This window comes from Wasmannia auropunctata, unplaced genomic scaffold (genome assembly GCF_000956235.1).
Source record: "Wasmannia auropunctata unplaced genomic scaffold, wasmannia.A_1.0 LD336049.1, whole genome shotgun sequence".
NCBI lineage: Eukaryota > Metazoa > Arthropoda > Insecta > Hymenoptera > Formicidae > Wasmannia > Wasmannia auropunctata.
This window is the reverse complement of record NW_012026841.1, coordinates 610,026-636,972: the sequence shown is the minus strand read 5'-3', so window position 1 is coordinate 636,972 and position 26,947 is coordinate 610,026. Positions and strand designations below refer to the sequence as shown.

General features: G+C 32.2%; 1 protein-coding gene across 3 annotated transcripts; it reads left to right on the top strand.

Moving 5' to 3' along the window:
• Positions 1-14,343: 14,343 nt before the first annotated feature.
• LOC105451610 (elongation of very long chain fatty acids protein AAEL008004) lies at positions 14,344-24,144 on the top strand. Of its 3 annotated transcripts, none has more exons than XM_011692177.1 (4): positions 14,344-14,674; positions 21,205-21,456; positions 21,552-21,795; positions 22,177-24,144. In XM_011692177.1, the coding sequence occupies exons 2-4, from the start codon at positions 21,205-21,207 to the stop codon at positions 22,650-22,652; spliced, it is 972 nt and encodes a 323-aa protein (XP_011690479.1). In that variant the 5' UTR covers positions 14,344-14,674; the 3' UTR covers positions 22,653-24,144. The 3 variants fall into 3 exon arrangements, with proteins under 3 accessions (XP_011690479.1, XP_011690476.1, XP_011690480.1); XM_011692174.1 differs by lacking the exon at positions 14,344-14,674 and adding an exon at positions 18,537-20,117; XM_011692178.1 differs by lacking the exon at positions 14,344-14,674 and adding an exon at positions 20,141-20,361.
• Positions 24,145-26,947: the final 2,803 nt, after the last annotated feature.

Here is a 26,947-nt window from a genome sequence, read left to right as displayed (position 1 = left end):
TGTGCTCTTCCGATCTGCCTAAATACTATATTGTCTCACATTTAACATGATTTGCAGGGTAAATTAAACAAAAAATTCTCTCCGTGTAGTTATTTTTTTAACTCGGTAACAAGTAACGATAACTAGTTACTTTTAAGAAGTAACTTTCCATTCCCTGATAATATGTTAATCTCTATAATCTTTTTTTCTATACGTTAATAATAAAACACGTAATAACAAAACATTAATAATTTTTTCTCTCTCTCTCTCTCTTTCTCTATGCTAATAAAATAAATACAGATAATATTAATTATCGATTAATTTAATCGCTATTAATTATATCGACAAAATGATTTACAAAAACGTTTCTAAATACACATATAACTTGTGTTATTCCTGATTCAATTTTTTTATTCCATATATGTTAAAGAACAAAAACAATAATTCCCAAATTAAAATAAAAAATATGTTAATACCACACATTTACAATACTCGATAAGTTGGTCATTAATTAACTTAATTGACAATAAATAAACGAACGGAATGACTTAACATTTTTATAAGCATATAGAGTATATAATCTAATCTTTCTGTAATAAAACGCAAATAATTATAATAATTCTATTTCCAAGTAATAGCAGAATATATGCCACAATTATAACGCGTCGCACAAGAAAAAGACAAATAATCTAGTGCAAATTATTCATCACATCAATTTTGTGCCATTAAATCAATTGTTATCAAATTTACTTCTAAACACGGATAAAACCCGTGCAATTATTATAGTTTTTATAACGTGTCGTGAACTTGTTAATTAAAGTATATACGGGATTTTCACAATGTTAGAGCTCACGATACAAAGTAATAAAGAGGATAATACGCATTCATTCTTCTATTCAGTTTTTTGTTCGCGTTTTTTTCCAAACGCGGAAATTTTTTTTATTCATGTGCTTTGGAAAAAAACGAGGCGTTATAATAACTCAATTGCAGCAACAGTGATTGCGCAATGATTCGCGCGGCACTCGCAGTGATCATAATATATCTAGTCTAGTGTAACACGTGTATGTTTCTGCCATAAGTTATGACTTTCTTCCCTCGTCCGGAAGGACATAAGAATGTGTAAAAAAAATTGTTACGCTACGTTTGTGTCTATGATTCTTTTTTCTTACACTGTTCGACATTTAGAAAAAAAAATAGCCGCGGACAGAAAGTTTGCAGACCGAATAATATATTTTATTTTTACGATCTTATTAATAATTTATAATTCTAATAAAAAATAATTGATGGTGCAATTTATCACATTTCTGTCTCATGCTCCTCGCTGGTTCTGGAAACAATATTGAAAAACATGTTGTATTTATTGTTAATTCGCGCGAGGGGACAATCTCTTGGAATATTTCATAAAGATTGCGTAATACTATTAAATACGTAGATGTATGCAAAATGCACATATCTATGCGAACAGCGATAAATAAAATCCGGTTCTCGATTAAGATATTAAGTACTCGATTTAATAAACGAGCATACTAAGCATATTATAAATAGTTTGCATTCGTTAAAGATAATATTTAAAGTGCATTTTAACGCACCATCTCTAAACGTTGACGTTGGTCAACAATGAAGTCAAGAAAATAATTAATAATAATTAGCGAGCGTTTTTTTTTCAGCAAGAAGTATTATGTCTCATCGATGTCGAGGAAGATTATTTAGGTAGTTCTCATAGAAGATTTACCGATGACGGAGATTAATAGAAATGTCAATAGCACAAATTATGACGGACTATTTAAATGTAAATTTAACCAAATGAGAAGTATTTTTCAATATTTACGCGAATATATTAAACGTAAAAATATGAAAAAATAATTAGTGCTTAAAGAGATAATGAATAAATCTCGATCACTTAAAAATTTATTTGTTTTGAAATAGAAATGCCTAAAGCATGTAAAATTGGATTATTTAGCAGCAAGCGTAAAATTTCGAGAAGTTATTTCAGTATATTAAACCAATTTTTTAACAACTTATTAGAAATTACATGATCTCTATTTGAAATTGTTACGTAAATGATAACATTTTTATCACATTCCTACGTTTTGTATTTTCTTCAAATTTTCACAGTTAGCATAACATCGCTTGGATAGATTTTACAAATATACGACTGTTGTGATAACAAGGTTATCGAATTTCTGAGTTTACTTTTCTCTGAAAATAAAAAGAAATAATATAATTTTAATATAAAAAATTTTAATTAATTAAATAAAAAATTAAATTCAAGCAGATACTTTATTTTAACGGAAATTGCAGTTTAATTTGCGTTTTACACAACAATACATTTATCTATATAAAAGTGGACAGAAGGAAAAAATTGTGCAAGATGCAGATGACGTTCAACTAATTTTTCCTTACGGAAAGTTACAAATGTAATCGTTTTTGTCTCCCTCAATAGACGTAAAATACCCAGAAGGACTTAATAGCATTCAATTACCGGAACAAATGATCTCCCGTCTATTTATGATTTGTTTTTAATAGAGAAAATTAATACGACGATTGATATACTGAGCTCAAATTTGTAAGTTTATACGAATGCGGCATAGTAATTTTCAAATAGAGGCGATAGCTTTTATTCAATCTGCTCAAGTGGAAACCGATGATAAAAAGTTGGAAAGATACTGTCATTACCGTACATTTTCATTAAATCTTTGTTAACCGCTTCCATAAAAAATTTTTCTCACGTAAATCTTTTCTTAACTTAGTAACATCAATTATTTTTTTATAAATTATTTTTAAAAATGTTACATATAAAATTTTTTGTTTCGTAACCGCGAATCTAAGTTTAGTTCTAGCAATACAGAACATTCTTTTATACTGTCAATTTTCCTTATTACCGTTTATTTGCAGACAGTAAACAATTTGTCTCTCGACTTCCACACGCTGTATTAGAAAAACCAATTTGCGTAGATGAAAATTATAAATTAAGATAGGAAAAAAAATAGTAGCCTTTCTAACACGGTGTAAAGTACGCTGCCGTAACGTATCATTAGGGCTGGGGAAAAAAATTTTTGTTCGAAGTTTTACTGCAAGAAGATGAAGGTCTTGCCGGTAATAACGGTAGCAGAAAAATATTCTGCGTGCGAATTCTTGCATTAACCTTCATAAACCACTTCCAGCAGTTACGCAGTATAGCCATTAGAAGAGCCATTAAAAGAATTCCAAAGTGTCGTTAAAATAACTGTGTTATTGCCCCATGCCCAGGTAAGCATTCGCAAATAAAATGAAGATTAAATTTAGACATGTATTACATAGTACGTGCAGTTTTAAGACACGGAAGTTTTGTTAGATTTCACTCGAGACGTAGGTCTTCCCAGGCAAATTACGCCGGGATGCGCGTTGCAGCAGTTCGCATTCAATTGTTTTCGCGTTCATTGTTGCTTAACGTAATAAACGTGCCTTTCGTTCTATCATTAACGCCGTTATTAAAGCGATGCACTTTTAACCGAATGAGACAGTTTATCTATGAGTTTAAAATCTCGAAATTTTTAAAAAGGTTAAGCTCAAATTAGTATAAAGAAGATTTATGTTTACTTATCGATACACGATAGTCGCAAAAAAAATATATCTTTACATGTGCCTAAAGCGATTATAAAGTTAAAAGGAAACGTGCAAAGAACCTTAAAAGGATCTGATCGGAGGAAGAAGTTAAAATGGGTCTTTTTTTGCTCGGTTGAATCTCATTGTGGTCACTTGGTATGTCATATGCTGCAGAAATTACATGCAAAGTTTGAAGCAAAACAAAACTTTGAGATAAGTATAATACTCTGCGTTACGTAAACAGGCGTTTGGGGACGCTAACTTATCGGACAATGAATGCCATCGACCACGTGTGGTCCATTCTCACATGAAAATTTACGTTAATCCATTGATTCTTGCGTCGCCTGCAAGCCCTTCTCTTTCAAAACTGTTACAATTGTCGAATAGAATTTTATTGCTGAAACACATAATAGAACCCAAAAAAAAGTTCTATTTCTTAGTGACACCCTCTTGCTGCTAGAAGATTTTCCTCTTGTATATCGTCTCAAGATGATACTCCAAAAGGTAGAGGAATATCGAATTACTATGAAATGTTGGATTTAAGATTGCAATCCTCTTAATGCTAGAAGAATTTCCTTTCAATTAAAAAAAGAATGCTTTAAAAAGATCACATTCATTTTAATGGATGTGAGGATTACAATAACTCTATTCGAGTAAACTAATTTTATGGTATTTTTTTTTCTAAAAGCGATCACCCATCCAAGCCATGTACCTAGTCAAGTGTTGCTTCAACCTTTATGACCGCCCGAGAACTGATGTTTCGTAATGAATTCCATATAGTTGGTGATGTCAATAATTCTATTCGCATACTTAAAGGAACTAAACAGAACTTAGCAATAACAATTATAAACGACGAGACTTCACTCCCAGGAAAAAAAGTTCCATATATAATTGTATATAATTATATGCAAAATATATCCATATATGTTTCCTTCTTATTAAAATTAATTTTGTATTAAAGAATCATTTTACAAAAGAAACATATATGGACATATTTTGCATATAATTATGGGCTGTTTTTTTTTTAACTATGTTGCACTGTTCAAAAAAATAAATTTTTCATTTATTTAAATGAAAAAAAAATTTTTAATTAAAAAAAATTATTTTAAATAAAAAAATAAATAATAATTATAATTAATAATATATAATAATAAAAATTTAAAAATTTTTTTAAAATAAAAAATCTTATAAATGAGCATGCCGCGAGTATCAAGCACATCCTCTTATTTCAAGAGACTATTCGAGTTATTATAGTGAAATTTTCTATAGAGGAATTAATTTTGGATTATGGCACATGTGTTCACTTCTTTATAAATAAATACGCGTGATAGCTGAGGAATATGCTTCATGTAAATTTTTTTTGCTTAGAGGAAATGCTTAAAGGAATTTCCCGCCCATAAGTAGAACATTTTTTTTTTGGGTGAAAACATTCCTATGCAAGAATGAGGCGTTAATGAGTTTTATTGCTATTACCTTGACATTAAGTAAAAATAATTTTTTTCACCTCAAATCTCAAATTCCGTCGACATTCCTAAATTAAAAATAACGTTGCTTCAGAAATAGCTATCGAAGAATGAAGCAATTTAATCTTGAAAGATTATCTTTTTCTTGATTACACAAGGACAAGTCCCTGAGTTTAATAAGGTCAAGGGGAGTTTGTTAAACATATTGTGAAACAAGCCCGAAAATATCAGCGTAATGCGTGCAACTTTTATCTATTCTATATTACTAGTAATATCTCAAAAATATCAAGAAACAGAGACGAATGTTTAATACAAAATAATAATTGAGAAAAGACAAAAATTTACTTCGCCATCCATTCTAGAATTAAAGCTGTTCTTAGAAGCTACAGGAGGAGGAAGAAAAGCATTAGCTCTATATTTAAAATGATCCTAGTTACAATTTCAGCAATTTGGTTTGGTAAATTCGATTAAAGTATTCAACAAATCGACGTTAACTGTATCCGGGTTAAATTGACATTTTGCTGACAAAACTTGCTAACACATAATGTAAATGCAAATTGACGGGAAAAACCGAGCCAAATTCCTTAGTCGATTTCTTGCCGTCAGTTTGCGCTCAAATTGTCAGCTTTGCATGATTTTTGCCAACAATAATTTATTCTCATGTTATATCAGCAGATTTTGTTGTAAACCCGACACCAATTTCAGCTTTCCATGATTTTTGCCAATTTGTTCTCATGTGTTACAGCAAATTTTATTATAAATCTGCGATCAATTTGTTGATCATCCTGCCAATAAGTAATTAATCGATCCGCAATGACTTTAAAATGTTTATATTTATTGTTACTTTTTTGAAAAAACCTAAAAGGTGAAATTAGAGTTTGGAATTTCTTGTGAAATGTAGACACGAAGGACTATCTTTTGCAAGAAACCGTATTTCAAAAGCACGCTTCCACTCTCGAGTTTCAGCTCTGCCCTTGTTAGTACGAATTAACAACTTCGAAGTGGACAAACGAATTCGCACGCACTTCATGCGCGCGTTCTATATCATTATCACCTATATCCAATTTTAATTTGACACTTGATCTGACTACAGGCCACACATGTATAAGTCACCGACGAATAATAAAGCGCGGCTTGCTTCATTTGGCATTCGCAGAGTCACGGTAAATTCTACAATCCTATCATTAATATTAATTTAAGGTTAAGTATACGCAACCTTTTACACTGATTTATAAATTTACTGAATTTAAATTTAGACCAAGCAAAGAATGTAATTAAGCTACTGAATGGAGGAAACAAACTAATATAATAAACAATTTCATTTCAATTGCCGAAAACGAGTCGAAATTTACATTAACGGATTTTCCGCGCGTTTCGTCTGCGTGATCGATACATCAAAGAAAAAATGCTCGTTACATTTGTGTTTATTCTTTCGAACGAAATGAATTGTTCGTTCTTACAATTAGTAATCAGATCTGGATCAGCCTCACAAATGCCTTGCAAAAATGTACATAAAATTAATTTATTTATTACGTAAAATGTAATGTATTGCATTTCTGTTAATAATTAAATGATTCGTTTAATTAAGAAAAGTTAAGATCTAAAGGATTGTTAATTAAAATATATAAAAACTTATTTAATTTATTTTTTATTTATTTATTATATTGCAGAAAAAAATTATTATCTTAATTCCAAATTCTCTAGAAAAATGTCACGAGAGTAAAATTAAAAGTAAAAAAAAATCATATTTTTGATAAAAAAATTATTTATTAAAATAAAAACAAAAGAGAAAAATACATATATTTTTATGTGGCAAAAGATCTTTAAAAGACTTTTGAAATAGCCGAGCTCATAGATCGGTATAACGTCTTCAAGGACAAATATATACAACTTTCAAAGATTTACGAAATGTCCGTTATACACATGCGCACAGGCATACACACGTCTTGTACATGAAGTAAATACGTGTATATACATAAAATATATCCCAGTCGATCACGGACCTTGAATTTTCAACAATTGTACGTGATACACTATATATATAATACATAAATCGCACATCTTGAAGATTAGTATGCTAATAAAATGTCACACTTCGCATCTAAACACAAATGCGAAAAAATGGTAAAAATGTTGACACGTTGCTGAACTTTTGCATTCGAATTAGATTAACCTCGGCGAATTATACTTTCATAAATGGTAATCCGAACGGAAAAAAAGAACAATATGAAGAAATATATCAAGTCATCTACACATTGTTTGCTTCTATACATTGAACGAAGACGAAAATTTATTCTCCTATTTTTTTTCCTTTCTTATTTTACCTTTCTCCTTTTACAATGATTCAGACGGTATTGGTGCCATTGGTTGCGCGAACGGAAGATCATTGAACGCGGGCATTAACTATCGAAGGACAACAAGTTCCTCCTGAGTATAGTAGGATAGGCTTGCAAATAGGATGCATATAAAATATCGTTATAACCTCTTGAGAAAAGGATATTTGGCTTTTTAAGTTTATTCACCTTGAGAACATATAAAAAATGAATTAAGATGGGTAAAGTCCAGACAGAGAGGCACAAAAAACAGAATGGCAAATTAACGGAATAAAACTTACGTCATGCCGTAAAATTTAAATAATCACTTATTATTTTTAATGAAATGTTACTAATAATAAAGTTTTAATAAAATTTTATTAAAACAAAATGGTGTAATATAAAATGATATTCTACGAAACCGCATGCTAGTTTCCGTATTTGCTTTTTGCTCTAATTTTTTCAGCAATCTCAATACGTAAAGAGAAAAACATAAATTATTAAAGAAAAGAATGCCACTTGAAAAGAAGCTTATTTTATAAAAATTGTTTAGAGAGCAATTTGTTTATAAAGAAGTAAAAAAAAGTGGCGTCTCTGAGCTCTTTGATGCTTCTCTCATCTTGCTAGATTTTTATTCGTTGTTCTTGCACGTCTAATAATTCACTCTGTGTGCAATTATTATTGCTCTTTTACGTAATAAATATATCTATATTGTGCTTGTAATATTTGTGCATGTCATTTAATATTGCGTTCAGCTAATAAGCGCGTTATCAATGCGTAATTATGCCTATTATGCCGTTTTATCTCAGTTAATTAGACGTACAATGGAACAATGCTATAGTGCTGATAACATACGTTTTTCGAACGCAGCCTAAATTTTACATTTTTTTTGTTTTGAAATATTTGTTTTATACGCTTCATAATGATTTACATATTTAATATATTTAGCATTTATAATTAAAAGATAGCGACCAAAACGTCGTTGCCATTAATGCAAATTTATTTTTTGTTTCCGCTCTCCGCCGCGGCGTATTTGTACGTCTAATCTTATTTTCTTTTCCTCTAAGAATAAGCGTATTAACTTCTGATTATTTAAAGGTTCTTTTATCGCTTTTTATTGAAACTTGTGGTATGATCGACAATCTCTGATATTGATGGAGTAAATAATCAGAAAAGATTAACATGCTTATTCTTAGATATATATTTATTACGTAAAAGACTTGAGCAATAATAATTGCATAGAGTCGCCAGTGAATTATTAAGCGCGCGAGAGCAACGAACAAAAATCTAGCAAGATGAGTGAAGCAGGAAGCTCAGAGACGCCACTTTTATCAATACTTCTGTATAAACAAATTGTCCTCTTAACAATTTTTATAAAATAAAAATGAAAAATATCGACGACGTATTGACATTAACGCATCGCAGAAGATTTCTTATTAGTTCTAATACGGTAGAGGAAAACTTATAACTGAAGAGACAGCGTTCATCAAAGAAATTATAGTTTTTGTTTTATTTAAAGAAGTACGTTATCAAAAGTTGTATTATTAATTTGACGTTTATATAGCTATAAATGAAAATATATGAGATTTTATCCTACTTATAATACTTTGCCGTGTTTTATATAATAACACAAACATATTCTTACGTCCGATTTATTATCAAACATTTTCCAAATTTTATAGTCTATTTTATATTTCAGCAGATTAATTCGTTTCAATTATCTTCATCTTCCTTCCATAGAGAAATAATCGTCTCAAAAATAAAATAAGAAAGAAAAAAAAGGGAAATTAGCAAAAGCAAATATGCGAAGATCCTGGTGATTAGCGAGATGCGCAGGTTGTTGGCTTAATCCGCGCGAGGTAAACAGCACGTATTGTATAGGAACGCGCGCGTACATTTCCTGCGTGCAAACGGCGGCGTTAAACTCGAACGAACGCGCCCGTCATCCACGCATCGCGCGAATTTTAATTCCGCAAGCGATAATCGCCCGACAATTAGCGGAACTCGCGGAATGGCACGGCCAAGGTCGGTCCCAGCCGGCAGTCACCGATATAAAATTTTCTTCGCGAGCTTGGAGCCTTTGTCTCCTTTATAATCCCCCCCCCCCTCCCGAGCCGCCGTTGCGGCCACTATAACACGGACGCGACGTCGCTTCCTTATGCGTCCGACGCCCGGTGTCCATTAATTTTGTACGACGCGTGTTTCCTTGATTCATCATGATTCGTAAACAGATTCGTACTCTAAACAGACTCGAGAGGGAAAAAAAAATAAGATTAGACATACAAATTCGCCGCGGAGGGCGGAAACAAAAAATAAATTTGCATTAATGACAACGATGTTTTGATCGCCTATCTTTTAATTATAAATTCTAAATATATTAAATATGTAAATCATTATGAAGCATATAAAACAAATATTTCACAAAATGTAAAATTTAGGATGCGTTCATAAAAACATATGCTATCAGCCTATCGCATTGTTCCACTGTACGTCTAATTAACTGAGATAACGGCATAATAGGGTTGATAACGCGCTTATTAGCTACGCAAGCGCTTGAACGCAACACTGAATGACATGCTCAAATGAGGTCTTAAAACGCCAACACAATACAAAGCGGATTTTGGTGCTTCCATATAATATTAGTGTGAATCTTACAATTTTCGGTTCATATAACATATGCACAAATATTATAAGTAGAAATATATAGATAGAAAAATAAGTAGAACATTAAAATAAGTTCTCTCTAATATGTTGAAATTTGAAAGTGTAATTTGCCGTTACACTGATCGAAAGACAATTTACAGCAGCGCTCTCAATTTCTGGCTTTCCAAATCATTTGTTTTGAAATCGTCGCTTATACATTTCATATACACGCGTGACACCACAGCACATCAGAAAAGTAAAATAAATTTTTAGTTTACGTTCCCAAAACTGCCGCGATAAAGCAATCATCCGTGTATATGCTTCCTACAAAGCAATGTGTCTTATCATTGGATGCACAAGATATGTAAACGTGCGGTAAAGAAAAATTATAATCATGATAATTACTAATTAAATTAGAAGCAATGGCTCTGAAGAATAATAAATTCGTATAGTAAAGATCGCCTATAAGAGCCGACACGGGTGTTGGTGTGTTAAAATAACAATTACTATATCGTCTTATAAATATTAATTATAAACAATAGTATTATCGCTCTTGTAATAATTTTAAGTGATAGTAATATAATTATTATATAATTACAAGCGCTGTAGCTGATTGTCTTTTTGTCGAAGATACTTGTCGTTATACCGTTATAAGAATTACCCTCGCTAAATCTATATAATTTCGTGCTATTCTTCAGCTTCCGTCCGACGCGATTCGAATGCGCAAACGGATACGGGGGAGCGCTAAACATCGCGCGCTCATTAGTATTTCACGCCACGCAGACCGTAGGCTTGTTCGCTATGCGCGGTCTCTTACAAATAAGGACCACCCAGTGCCAAAGTTCGTTGCGCGAATCACGAATAGTATATAGTAAATTATATAAATAGCTAATGGCCACTCTCTTGTCTCGATTGCGTCTCGATCTTGCGGAGAGCGGCTTGCTCGGTCGGACGAACGGCTCGCGCCACGCGTCTCGAATGCCGATTTCTAATCGGCAACATATATACGCCGTTTATGATTGTGACGCGTCATGGACACCACGATAATCCGGCGCTCACTTAGTGGGCGCAGTCAAAGCAAAAATGCGATGTTTGATCTACAGGTGGCGATCAAGGATTCAAGAAAGGAGTGACCTTGCTGATCTTTCACATGTCTTTCTTCACGTGCCTATGCACGTTGCTAGCCAACGTGTTGCTTCGATTAAATAATTGTTTTGAAACTCCCCAGATAAGTATTCACCTGCAACGCCGTTTATATTAATAATAATAACGATCGTGTATGTGCAATATCATCTTGATTATAAATGTCAAAGAAAAACGAAAGTAGAAACGGTACAACTGCCCAATCAGGCAGACTAAAAATTAAGTAGAGCTCTAATATGGTACACATAAGTATAATGTGACCTATTAGAAATTTTAATACTAAACTGAGACATTATGTGTCATCGTTTAAGAATGCTCATTACTAGTAACCTGTCTCTAATTTACCTTTGTTCCTTTATTAGCATTTACGACTACTTCCGTATTTTTAAATGGAAATCATCTTCCACTTCGTGTCGTAGCAAAAAAAAGTCAATATACTTCAACAGGCTACGGAAAACTACAAAGACTATTTCATCAGATTACGTCAATCGTTCTCATCTGATAAACCGTGATTTATTCAAAAAGTGAAAAATAAAAGACCGCACTGTTTACATAATTATTACTACTATTAAATTTGTAAAAACTGTTTGAAAAAAATACAATTATATTATTTTTAATATTCCGCACATATTATATATACATTATTATTTGTGTGTGTGTGTGTGTGTGTGTGTGTTGTGTGTGTCCGCATCGATATGAGATTTATAAGAAAAAGATACATTGCTTTAATATAATATAATATATACAATACTAAAATACATATAACAGTATAAAATAATAGTATAAAAAAATGTTTTTTTTATAAACGTTCCTACATGGAAAGAACGATTTTGTTGAAAGATCTAAAAATTTTGCTAAAAACAGATCTGAAAATAATTTTTTGTTGAAAACTGATGAGCATTGCTATAAAACGTTTTGATATTCTAGCAATCGCTTTGACTTTCGCACAAAATTATTTTGATTATTGAACAAAAATTATTTTCAGATCTGGATTCAGCAAAATTGTTCTTTCCGTGTAAGGATATTAATAATGCTTGTAATACACTCATATAAAATTAATATGATGAAAATCATAAGCCACGTGTACGAAGCACTGGGAAAAACGTATTAAATGAGTATCAAAAGTCATTTACAAGTACGTTAATGATTAAGTGGTATTAAAGAAGTCATTAAAAAGTGTAATAAAAAGCTGATAAATTAGCATTGCTAGGGAATGACAATGCTCGTAAATTAACATTGTATTCACACAACAGTTGTGCTACGTAATTGTTAAGTTGGTAATACAATTTGTTAATACAATGTTGGTAATAACAGTAATATAACAGTATTTGAGAACGACTATAATCAAAGATGCAATGTTGTGTTATACTGTACGTATAATATGTATATTTCATATACATATATATGTATATATATGTTTCATGAAAATTGAACGCAGAAGAAAATTCTGTTTAAATATTAGTATTCAAAGTTAAACTATTGCATATTCTAATCTAACCGCAATTGGATACATTTAAAAGGTAAACAGTGAATGAATCACAGTAGAAGCGCACTCAATGTCGCTTAAATACTTTTAATTATTAGCACGTAAAGAATAAATCGTCCGTTATAATACAATCTTTACGAAAGATCATTAATAGTATTCGTTAAGAATAAAAGAAACAAGGGAATTTATTTGCCGCAATAAAATGTATTGTATGTATATCGTGACTTGCTTTCAACAAAAATTGGTCAATCATCCTCGATTAGCACACGCAAAATGCTTAATCATAAGGAAAGTTACCCAAATCGAATATTAATATGTGTAAATATAAAACAATTTATTACAAAATAATTGGATTTAATTAATCAATTAAATTTTTATTCACCGGTTTTTATATTTATAAAATAAAGCATTAATGAAAATCATAAAATTAACATTATCTAACTAATTAATTTAAAATCTTATTTAAATTATACAAATTTTTAATACTCATGCTACGTATAACATTTCGGGGTATGCGCGTTTAACTTAAATTACTTTTAAACAATAATTTTTAATTATTTATTTTAAAATTTATTTTTTCTCAAAAAAAATGTATGATTTTACGCAAAATAAATAATTAGATACCGTTGATTCGAATATCTTACATTTAGAAGATTAACCTGTTCAAACTATAATTAAACATTCTTAGAAATTATCAATAATACAAATATAAAAATAAGGATCTTTTCTGCATCCGTATATTTCATCAAAATTTTTCATTGTAATTAGTTGTTAGAATTATTAGAATCCGTAAAGTATATCAGGAATAAGATGATTAGATTAAGAGTCACGCAAATTCCCGTAGCAATTATAGTGAACAGACGTACATAGGTTGAGTGTGCATTGTAAACAACATTCCGAACATTCTCAAAGATACTAACGGTGTCCAGTCATTCGAATCACAATACGATTGAGATGATAATAATAATACGTGATTCTACGGTACACCGATACGATGCACGGACATGAAAACAATATTTAATCCTTTATACTTCGTATACAGAATGAATCAACGCATTGCGCACAAATTATTACTGTCATTAGGCTTACAAATTTGATAGACACTTAAAGAAAAGAGAGCCGAAAGAATTTATTATATTCTGATATTTTTATATTTATTCTATTAGGCATACTTCTATTAATCGGTTGAACATAGAAAGAATGATATTTCATGCAATATCAGTCGGGAACAAGTGATGAACGAGAAAATTTCTAAAACTCTTGAAAAACAAGCTACAAAAAGAAATAAGATCAGACATCAACGTATATGCAATATATACATTAATCTAAATCTGGATTATCCTGCTTATAAATTGATATCAAAGATCTCAAAATATAGCATTATAGCTTCATTACTGCTTTTAATTGTTACATATACATTTGTATATCTTGCTTACAACGCAAATGCGAGTAAATTTTAATTTAATCGCTTCGATTGCGCCTTATGCGATTGTCCATGTCAATTTTATCACACCTGATGAATAAATTCAATTGAATCGTGAAGCATCTTTGCCGATGCACTCCTCTTTATCACCTCTTTAACATGACAGCTATGATTACGATTACGATTCGACGACGAATCGTCATTGAGATGGCCGGAGTAACAAAAACCCCGTGAACGAACGAGGCGTCTTCACTCTCTTCTCCACCTCCGCGGGGATGATAGCAAAAGCGCGACGGATCGGCAAGATGCGTAACCTACAACACGCTCATGGAGGTGTTCGACCGTAAGAGACGATATAAGGCCCTCGTGATGGCGGTGCGGCCTCAGTTTGTCGACAGGTGCCTCGCGGAAGAGGTGCTCACACCCGCACGCGCTCCTCCGTGCCTCGGTCTATATAATTAAACCTTGTTTTTTTTATCTCGTGCCGTCTCTCCTCCCTTCAACCGACGATTACGTATATCGCGCGGCACATGGTCACACTCGCGAATTCAGCCCCGTCTCGACAGTGAAACTTTTGCACGCGCTTACTTCGCACCGGGAGGATTTCGCAACGACAGAAGCACGCGAAAAGTAACACACAGTGAGTAACTATAGCATGGTTTTACGTGCGTCGCGTGCCGATACTGCCAATTATTGTTACCGAAGTTGCGCAACTCTTTATTTATCAAAGGTATTTCGTTTGATTTGCGTTTCATAAATTAATGACCATCAACATACACATTCCTCGCAAGTCATAATTGCAATTATAAATGTTTGTTCATATCTGTATTTTTTTATATTTGCAAGTTACGAGAACATACTTGGCGAGTATCAATATTGTATCTTTTTAACAAGATACAATGTTAATACAAAATGAAGTAAATGAATGTGTGCGATATTACGTTTCGATTTGTCACAATGAGATTCGAGTTATGCGGATAAATGGTGAATTATTCTCGGATATATTATTAATACGTTGAACGTATGCGAATGCCGTGACTATCATCGTGATACAAACTATTTCTGTTTTATTTATGCACGTGTAACATGCATAATAAAAAGTAAATTAAATAAATTAATAAATATACATGAAAAAAGTTGCGTTTGCAGTCGGAGATTTACATTTTTACGGACCTAAGGTTAATGTTTTTATGTAAAGGTCTGCTTAAATAAGTAAATTCACTAAAGTTAATTTCGATTTATAGACATATAAAAAATTTTTTTAAATTTTCTTTTTTATTGGCAAAATCAGTACAAAGCGCATTAATATTAAACATCACGTTTCAAAAATAAAAATCCATACAAAAAAATAAAATCAACGTAAAAATGTTTCATTTGTGATGTAAAAAGAAAATAGTAGGAGCATTGTAATTTAAAAAACAATATGGCATTTCCCGTGAAGCCCTAAAACTTTAATTTTCATCAGTGTAAAACCTCATTTTTAATTCATACACATAATAAATATATATGACAAAAAATTAAACACCAATATCGTATATAAATATGATTTTTAACGTACACTGAATTGCGTACAGTTAAAAATAAGTAACAAAAACAAAATACGAGCATGAATAAATTTCTGATCTAATCTTATATATTCATTATCGTATCATATTAATAACATAATACTGACACTTAATTATGTCTAGTATTATACAATTAATATCCTAAAAATTCCATTTACAATATTGACTATTTATACATATAATATATCCACATAATTAATTTTACTATAATTTATCTCTTATCTCATATGTCAAGAAATAATTTTTTGTTTATTTTAATCAGTTTCTTATTTATCATAAAAATATATAAATTAATTTTTTTGTAATTTTAAAAAAAGAAAAAATTTAATGGAATTTGTACATTAAATTTGTTGCATTGTGAATATATCCAGTGCTTCATACACGTAGCTTATCATTTTCATCATATTAATTTTATATGAGTGTGTTACAAGCACTATTAACATCCTTACACGGAAAGAACAATTTTGCTGAATCCAGATCTGAAAATAATTTTTGTTCAATAATCAAAATAATTTCGTGCAAAAGTTAAAATGATTGCTAAAACATCAAAACGTTTTATAGCAATGTTTATCAGTTTTAACATTTCAACAAATTATTTTGATAATTCAACAAAAAATTATTTTCAGATCTGTTTTGAGCAAAATTTTTAGGTCTTTCAACAAACTCGTTCTTATATCAATCATTTCAAAGTAGAAAAAAAGTAATCAAAAACATCAACTGATGTTAAAAAAGTTAAAAAAAAACATTAATACATATTTTAAAAGTCCTTTCTTAATTCTTATTTCTTAATTCCTAAATATCTTCAAGCTAATAAATATTAATAATTTATTCGTTTTTTATATTACTCGATGAATAATTCGATTCATTCAATACGTCGCTAATTAAGTTCTTAACAATTAAATACTTAAATATAATTAATAATTATATTTAAATATAATTTAAATTTAATTATAGTTATTAAATAATTAATAATTATACTTAATTATTTTAGAAATCACACGTAAAACTTCTCCCAAATCAGAGAGATATTTTAAAGTTTTCTAAAAAAAAAAAACAACTTTTGTGTATCTAATACATGTAATAAAAAATTTATATTTTTACAACATAATACACACATATTATGTATATTATACGTATATCATATACGAATAAATTATACATCTGATTATGATTCGTAATATTTAAATTGAATAATTAAATTATTATTCAGTTAAGATCCTAATCGACCCAAAAATTAAATGTACTCTTTCGTCTCAAGATTGACTTTCAATCTTGGAAAGACCGGCGTAGTTTGTTCCGGACGCCAACACAGAACTCGTTCGTCCTTCATAAATTTTTTCTCTTCGAGACATTAGCGCGCTTGAGAAAATATTTTTCTTCGTTCCTTTAAGGTCGGGCGAATTCCTTCGCTCGGACATAAAAAACGTCGCGCATAATTAAAAGCGAATTAAGATAAGTGTATCCGCACAGATATACGCACGCACACTTGTCAAGTTATCGAGGGCGCATGCCGCAACCGCTCAAAGGCGTCGCACGGCCTTATACTTTCGTTATCAAATAAATAAACGGAGAGAGGATGCACCTGACTTGTCAAGCAAATGGCAGTCTTAAGAGTGCGCGATTCGAAATTACATCACGAGTCGGGCGTCGCGGAACTGTTTTATACATCGCATCGTCCGTTATTCCTCTCTCTTCGCGCGCGCGTCAAAGTTCGCGTTATTGTTCGGAGGAAGAAAAAAAACAAAACGCGAAACGATTTTATGAAATGCGAGTTCGAGAAAAAACGTTAAAAAAAAACTCCTCGCATGAATGACGACGAAGAAGGAAAAAGTCCCCGGTCGACACGTGTGCGTAGGGGAAGGATGCGGTGGCATCGATGACGATGTCACGGAAATTCCACGGTGATTACCGTACTTTTCGAAATGATTTACGACCGTGTTTCGAAACATACGTTTGCAAATTCTACGTTACGCGTCCCGCGGACTCGGCGACGAGATAGAAATTATTCGTATACAATCGAATATAGACGGTTTTAGTATAATTGCCCAGAAAATTGGCTGTAAACGTTAGATCGCGGAAAGCGTGCCAAGAGAGAGAGAGAGAGAGACGTTTTGCGAATTAAAGTACTTTAACGACAAGCGGATTTAACGCGGTGCCATTTCTTATACAGTGGCGATATACACTTATACAACGTAAGAAGGGCAACCTGTAATCAAGGAAATTCGTTAATATTACACTCGCGAAAGAAAGTGAGATCGTAAGTCACAAGAAAATCGCTCTACATCGTGAGACGTGATTACACAAAAACTGTTATAGTGTTCCGATTGCTTCTGAGCGCATGTCACCGCGCGACTTTGTGTAACACACACAATCCCTTGATCGATAATATGCATACTTTTACGAGATGGAAGATAGGAGGAGGGAAAAAAATCATCCGCGCTCATATGATCGATTGCATATGAATATCGTAACATCTCGAGAGAAAATGAAAGGCTCGTTTTTCTCGCGGAGATTATGCTTGATGCATCGAGCACCCTAGCGTGTGTGTGATTGAAGATAAGTTCCCTTGACGTGCCGCGCACCGACACGTGTCTAATCGCAAATGTTAAACAGTTAAATGTTTAAAAATACATTCGGGATTAATCGCAGTATAGTCACCGCGCGCTACAGGTGCAGCAAATTGCCTCCGTTAACGCGACGGAGCGGAGGAGCGAACAGGATAACGAGACGAGTATCGTACGACTGCAGGGAATGCGCGTGTGAGGGACCGCATTTTTCCGCGGCGAGAACGAGTTCTCAGAGTCTCGCATGCGGTCTCTAACGAGACGGCTATTTTTCCTTTCTTTCACGCGCGGGTTGCGAAATCCGCGTGCGTTCTTGAGCGAGTCGCGTGACGCCGCCCGCCGCCGCCTGGACCGCCCGTAATTCATTTTTCGGTCGGGATAATGGGTGCCGTTTTTTTCGCAGAAATCGCGAGTCGCGAAATCGACCGAGAACGCGGACAATGTCGTGTTTCGCGCCTGACGCCCCGCCCCTCTCTATTACCGACCTCGATCGAGAGATCGAGAGCGCGGCGATCCGAAAGAAGAGCACCGCCAAATTGGTCACGAGACCAGGAAGTATGCTGTGTTATTTGCAAAACCTGACAAATCGAATCGGCAAAAGGGAATCAGATCGACTGGTTTTGAAATAAATCGGCACCTAGTACGATCGGAATCTTCTCACAGAAATGTTAGATCGCAAAAACGTGAATTTCCAGTTTGCGAGATATTTAGCAATTTTCATGTCCCAGCTTTCTTTATTCAATCTAGTTTACAATGAAGTCGCAACAATAATAAGAATTGTCTTTCTTAACGGGCATTAAATCTTTAGCGTTATGGTTATCAGTCAAAGTTGTTTCCTCATAATATTTGTATACAAAAGTGAGAAAAATTTCATTTACTCCAAAACTGATTCTTTTATTAGGTATACATATATCGATGAAAATTGTCATTTTTGTTATTTTTCAATATTTGAAGTGACGTTCGTATGATTAAAAGCTTGAGATTGAATGTCATTGTATAATTGAATTATTTTCAAACTTAGAAAAAACTTAGAAAAAATCCTTTATCTTCATTAATCACTAATTACTCAAAGACTACTGACGTCAAGGCTGACGGTCAATTTTCATCAAAAAAAAAAAGATCTATTGAAAGTTTGTTTAAAGAGTCTGTAATTAGCAGAACATCCATTTGACATACCTTGAAAAATATTACTAAAACGCAAATAGCCAATTAATACTTGTCATAATATTACTAATGTAAGAGTATATACATATATATGTAGGTATGTTTAATCGGCTTTTATTTCATAAAAAATTGACATGTTTAATGCATTAAAAGTGTCATCCGGTAAACATTGTACAACATTGATAAGGCGGATTCATTTACACAGTGCAATTTTTATGAGAGCACCCGAATTTGTTTTGTAATGTTAATAAGATAAAATTATTCTCACGATAATTATTCTAATATAGTATACTGTAAAATAACTGTCGAAACGGTAAAATCTATTATTCCGCAAAGCAAATTATCTTAATTTCTGCAGATTATGTAATAAAAAAATGGAGGTAATAAAGCATTCCTGACTTTCATGCAATTATTTTTACATGCGCACTTTTTTGTCTTTTTTCCTGACTCAAGTAGGTTTATTCCGTTTTCTCTCTATGCGAAAATTTTTTGCAAAAATGCTAGAATCTTCTAAGAATAGAATTCCTCTCACGCGTAATTTATGAGCGCTTCTGAATTACTTGAATAAAAAAGTCACGTTTTGCAAAATTTATCTTTCCAACTGCCGCAACGAATTATAAAAGTGAGGCGAAGTACAACGCCGCATTTGACGTCAACATTTTCTCAAGGCTGAAAAATAAGAATCGTATTCGCTACCGGACGAGAGTAAAGACCGCGAGGACAAGCGGGGAGAGCAGCGACAAAGGCTGGGTTTCCGCACGCCTGCGGGAAAATGCGGTTCAGACCACTGGTGCGTTTCCGATCTGCTTCGATCGGTGAAAGGACAGGTGGTTTAACCTTCTGAGGACGGACGTGGCGATAATAAATAAATCATCGAAACTTTACGTATCGCAGATCGAGATCGAGTCGTGTGTCACGCGACTTCAAATCGGGAGTTTGTCGCGCCTACATAATCCGTTCTGTTTGTTTTCATTGCGTACTTGGCGATTTATCTCGAAGTGACAACATTTCAAGACAAAAAAATCGCAACCATAGTGTGTAGTGAATTCTGAATTACTGTTCTTTCTATGATACGGACAGAAAAACAACAAAACTAATTTTATCAAGATTTTCAAACACAAATAATTTTATAAATTTCTATTTCATCAAGCATCTATTTTTACGAAATTATCATATCTTTTTATATTATTATTAAATACGGTCGATATGAGATTAAAAAAGAAAATTTAATTAAAATCATTGCGAGCATGGAGATGCTCTCTCTCTCTCTCTCTCTCTCTCTCTCTCTCTCTCTCTCTCTCTCTCTCTTTTATTTAATATAATTTTAAAAAATCTTTTCTTAAAATTACATATATACACGTTTCTTATATTTCAATCCGTGCTTTAGTTATTCGACTACGACGATATTCTAAAATTTAATATTCAAAACAAACACTTTAGATCTCCTCTTTTTTGTATTTGTAATTGTCTGTATGTATTTGTAATTTGGCATACATAGTAAACATCGCACTTGACAAACTCATCGACGACTATCAATTATATAATATAAAGAAATATGATTCTAAACGGCTTCTATATTTCCTAGTTTTGCAACAAGCGTTACGCGTGTTGCTTAAATCATACACTTAAATGGCGTTGCTCAAGCAATAAATATAGTCGTTTATCTCGAACGATATCCATAATAATCGTCGATAGGCTCTTATATAATAATGTCAATTTAACTATATCGACACTATTTTTCTCTACCACAAAGCATCATCATTAATTTTGTAACGTGACAGAATAATATAAAGCATTATACTATAGTCACAAACGACTTCACTTTAACAAGATTGAGGTAAGACAACGGTGACAAGAAGTACTGCTTTTGATTTCAGATGGCACAATTAATAGAAATGATTTACGATGGTTACCGAGACCTGATGTACAACAAGAGCGACCCGAGAGTCAACGATTGGCCGATGATGAGCGGCCCGTTCCCCACACTGGCGATCTGCTTGTTCTACGCCTATTTCGTTAAGGTCTTGGGACCAAAACTCATGGAGAATCGAAAGCCCTTCGATCTCAGAAGAGTGATGATATGGTACAATCTCTTTCAAGTAATATTCTCCTCGTGGTTGTTCAACGAGGTAAGTTTTGCCTTATAGTACGAGCCTGTGCTCACGCATACAGAGAGAAAAAAAGGCTCATCGAGATATTTTATCTTTTCTCTCGTGTTTTGCAGAGCGTGGTCGCAGGCTGGGGAGGACGATACTCCTTCAGGTGTCAGCCGGTCGATTACTCAAACGATCCGATCTCGCTGCGAATGGCACGAGGTTGCTGGTGGTATTACATCTCAAAGTTCGTCGAGTTCACGGACACAATCTTCTTTGTGTTGAGGAAAAAGAACGATCACATTAGCACTCTCCATGTCATCCATCACGGCTGCATGCCCATGTCCGTGTGGTTCGGAGTTAAATTTACCCCCGGTAAGCATGCAGTTCTCCTTGTGGACAATCGATTAAGATTAAATCTTTTTGAAATTCGAGTTTATGTATATAGAATCTTATTATTGTCGATATACAAAAAAAATCACATTTTATTTTGCATATAAAGAATATAAATTTAAATTCAGAGCAAGATAATTATTTAATTATAAAAAGCTTTTACTCTCTTTCACTGTTTAATCTATTTAAAATATGCTTTTTGTTTTCTTTGATAGTAACACATTCAATATGTAGTCTTGGATTTTTCCTATGCATCAATTAGCATAATAGATTTTTCAGGAAGTATTATATATTCAATTCTGCCGATAAGATTGGCAAGACGTAGCCTTTCCGTAACTAATTGGTGATCCTTATTTCATGCAGGTGGCCAAAGCACCTTCTTCGGTTTTCTGAACACCTTCGTACACATCGTGATGTATTCGTACTACCTCCTCGCGGCGCTCGGGCCGCAAATACAGCCATACCTGTGGTGGAAGAAATACCTGACCACTTTACAAATGGTCCAGTTCATTCTTGTCTTCATCCACGCGTTCCAATTACTTTTCATCGATTGCAACTATCCAAAGGTCTTCGTCTGGTGGATCGGCATGCACTCCATAATGTTCTACTTCCTCTTCCGCAACTTCTACAACGAAGCGTACAAGAAGAAGAATCTGAAGAACGCGAGCAAGCAGAAGAATGACAAGAAGGAGCGGAGTGTGCCCAAGGACGATGTCAAAAAGAACGGCAACGCGAAGGGCGTGATATACGCGAACCAGTACAAAATGGCCACTGGTTACATCTCGGACAGCGGCCTCAGGAATCGCGTGTTTATCGATAATCGAGGTTTCAATGAATAATCAACAAAGAAACCTCCGATTCAAAGGAGACTTCAATGTGTCGAGCATACATTCGACTGCAAATCATCATCATTTAGAGCACTCTGCCACGTTGTACCATAGCCGTTAGCTTCGCAAAGTGTGATCGATTAAAAAGCAGTCCGGTAAATAGACAGGAGACGTTAAAAGTAATGGGAAATAAAAGGAAAAACGCGTTAATCGGAATTTCTAAAAGTCTCGTCTTACAATTAGTGGCATATCCCAATCAAAACAATATATAGGTCACGATAATCAAAATGATGTTAAGGTGAATCGTGATTGCCGAAAAGTGAATTCTAATAATCACTTTAAAGTCGATTCGCCGTCGTTTTGATGTCGTGACTATTTGTTTCGCCTGGGATTCCTTCTAGATGCTTCGCGGTGGTGTATGTGGTTTTACGTGTATAAAAGATCGCACTTTCCGTATATGTATATTACATATATGTATGAACGGATGTATGATTGTGTATATATTGTATGTATATACACTTGTGTATATACGATAATTTGCGTGCATTTTGCTAATTTGTCGAGGAGCGAAAACAGACTGGATGAACTGCTGTAATGAAATTGCCAAAATGACAAAATATGTTATTCTTCCCAGTTAGGATACCAGTAGAAGTCGAAACGCATCCTTCTACAGATTGCCCTTTCCCGAAAGAGGTGACTTTTAAAGAGGTGGTTTTTATGAATATTTATAGACCGCGCTCGTAAGGATTAATTCCGTGTTTGCTCATGTCTTCCTCTTTCAAAAATAGAATAGTAACGAACTCTTGCCGTATTTCGTATCAAGAGGATAAAGAAAATACAATATTTATTTTGTATGAGTAAGAATATTTAGCGAAATTATGATTACTATTTCGAAGCGTTATTGACGTGAAACAGTCAAAGTTTCCAAAGCATATCTAAACGCAAAAAGGTTGCTGCAAATTGCCTAGATGACGATAATATAACACAAAATTCCAATAAGGCATAGACAGACAATTTATTAATTAAAAGTATGAATTTATATATTTACTGTTTGGAACTAGTATTTATTTATTATAGAACTAGTATTAATTTGCAGCAATAAATTTTTTTTAATTATTGAAGAATATTTTATTTTCATCTACAATCCTATTCTCTCAGAGAGCACATTTCGTTTTTATTTTAGATATTCTAATATTTCTTCTACTTTAAATATACTTATTGTGATAAAATACATATGTACATATATATACACACATATGTATATATATATATATATAGACATATTTTGATTTTAGAATTAACTATGTATATTAACGTCAATCTTTCATACATAAGAAACGTTTAATATAAAAACTAAAATTTTCCATTATTATATTTATAAAATAAAATAATAGAATAAGATGAGTACAATATGTTCAACAAATTATAAACGTTTCTCTCAAACTCTCCCAAAAATTTTTACGGCTTCCTTTCATCAATAAAATATAAAAATTTATAGCCGTTATTTGAACGAATTCGTCAATATAAAATCATTTGAGTTTTGAAAAATAATATCTATTTTTAAATATCTTTTCACCAAAATAAAATTTTAATAATGAAAAAATTATTTATTTTAAGATAAAAAGTCACATTCTTTAGATTAAACAATTTTTTTATACATTCCATATAAATATTCTATCTACATAAAAATCTTATTAAAACATTATAATATATAATATTGTAATATTGTGTGTGTGTGTGTGTGTGTGTGTGTGTGTGTGTGTGTGTATAATTTTATAAATGAAAGAGAAATCTAGACTATCTCACTCTTCCATTTATATTAACGTGTGCGTTTATACATGTTATGTTTTTTAGTTCCTATTGGCAAAGTGACAATTGAGTTTGTATTAAGAATTATATGTATAAAAATCGGTAAATGCTCAGTTGAATTTTGTAACAATTCCTCATAAAAATTATACAGTTATACAATAAAAATTTACCCATCGTGTCTTACAAAAAAATTTGATTAATTTTGTAAAAATTAAACGCTCACAAATAATTTGTATTTTTGTGACATAAGTTTAAGCATGTTTGTATCAATTAAAAGTGTACTGTTAATTTAACTAAAAATTATGATACTAATCTTGTTTTTTTACCTCATTTTATTTCTGTATTAAACTTATTTTTTGTATATAGGAGGGTTAACCCTAGATATACCCCAGCGAAATTTTCTCAGTTTGGCATTTTTGAAATTGGAAGGGGAGGGGTTTGGGATATTGCCGTAAAAAAAGTTTGAGATCTCCTCAATAGGAAGACGTGTTGACGCGCGTTCGTGCTGGAGATCGACCGATCAAATGAAAGTGCACGCGAGTAAATCAATAACGTATTTTTTAGTTGAAACAAAAAGAGGCATGCATCTGTTATTACATATGTCAGCGAATTAATAATATACGTGAAAAATCAAACAATTAACATTAATTAGAGCGAAAGTTTCAAGTACAAAAAATGAAACATTTCATACTATCTCGCGAAACGCCGAAAAATAAAAAGTTGAAAATTCGCCATTTTCGCTGCTTGCAGTTTTGTTAAAAAAATTAAAATATCGGATCGCCAAATTTTTTTGTTACTATTTGAAGTATGTCCTTTCAGAATTTTCAAGGATTTTTCAAAGCGGTTTATAAACAAAAGAGATATGATTTTTTGAAAAAAAAAGGTGCTAAATCGAGATTTTTTTTCGCGTTTTTGAACTTTTCTTTTTCTTTGAACCCGTATATCTCAGAGCTACTTAATTCTATCGACTTTTAAATATTATGAGCTTATTCCTTGGTCAATTCTCTATCAATTGAAAAAAAACATTAATTGAAATATGTCCATTTTACTAGAGTTACAGTAATAAATATGGATGGGGTCCCCGGGACCGCAGTGTGTATACGACGTCGTTAAAAAAACAGTGCGTATACCTAGAGTTAAGAAATGTTCAATAACACAGTGTTACAACAAAAATCTCTCCGAAGTATCGTTACATACAACAATATCGTTTTCCGAAGATTTCTTCCCTAAAACAATGCCGTTGACAGAATTTGCCTAGCACGTCAAGATTTTAAATTAGAATTTAATTTAAATTTAATTTAAATTAAAATGGTAATTTTGCAAAAAGGAAACTAAATAAACTCAATGGCATCTGAAAGTATAATTCAAGCGTCATCAAACAAACTTTGGTTCATAATTATACAATTTTTTTTCATCAAGTTATGATTATTTAACTTTTAGACTGTTTGTAAAATGTACAAAAAAGATAAAACGTACTTATACATGATGTGTGTGAGTGTGTGTCTGTTTTTTTTTATGAAGAGTCAGAGTACATATGCTATTATACTTTATTTAAAGTAATGGAATTATTGATTTCAAAGCACTTCTCAAGCAACTTTTATTAAGTCTATATCCGTGAGCTACGCCGACACGGAATGTTAACAGAAAGTCTAAGGTCCGAGCAGCCATAACTTGATAAAAAAAAGTCGTATAATCATGAACCAAAGTTCGGTTAAAGTTCGTACGGTTATAAATACGATTAATAAAGTTCGACAGCCATAACTTGATGAAAAAAAGCCGTACGATCATAAACTAAAGTTCATTTAAAAACTTTTGAATTATACTTTTAGACGCCGTTGAGTTTATTTAAAAACCAATTTCCTTTTTGCCACAAAAAATGTTTAAATTGACCAAAAACGATCCTTTCATTCCAATTTATTCAAAATTCTGACGTGCTAGGCAAATTCTGCCAACGGCATCGTTCAGCGCAAAAAGATCTTCGTATTATCGCACTTCAGAAAGAAGGTAACATATACTATATATATAATTCTTCAATTTAAAACAATAATCAAGAAATATTAAATCAGGCAATAATATTAATAATTTTATAATATTTACCTTTAAATATTATTTATATTTAAAATAAATATTAGAATAATTATATAGAATTATATAGAATAATTAATTATATTAAAATAAATATTAATTATACAGAATTATATAGAATAATTCATACATTAAAATAAATATTAGAATAATTAAAATTTAATTATGCAAGGAAATTAACAGAAATAAACTAATAAAAAATAACCGATTAGAGAACTTCTATTTGTAAATAGCCCACGCCATCTTTGACTAATTTAAAATATTCTTAGGCATCGAATTACTGCTGATATTTTTAAAAACTTTTCTTTTTGATCATCTGTAGATCAAGTTAAATCAACTGTAGCTCGCACAAAAATAAAGCAAATTATAAATTTCATATGTACCAACATCAGGTAACGAATTAATGTTAAAGA

Coding starts and splice junctions, on each gene's coding strand:
- LOC105451610 (XM_011692174.1), top strand. Junction 21,457..21,551: donor CCTCGTGGTTGTTCAACGAG/GTAAGTTTTGCC, acceptor CGTGTTTTGCAG/AGCGTGGTCGCAGGCTGGGG. Junction 21,796..22,176: donor CGGAGTTAAATTTACCCCCG/GTAAGCATGCAG, acceptor TATTTCATGCAG/GTGGCCAAAGCACCTTCTTC.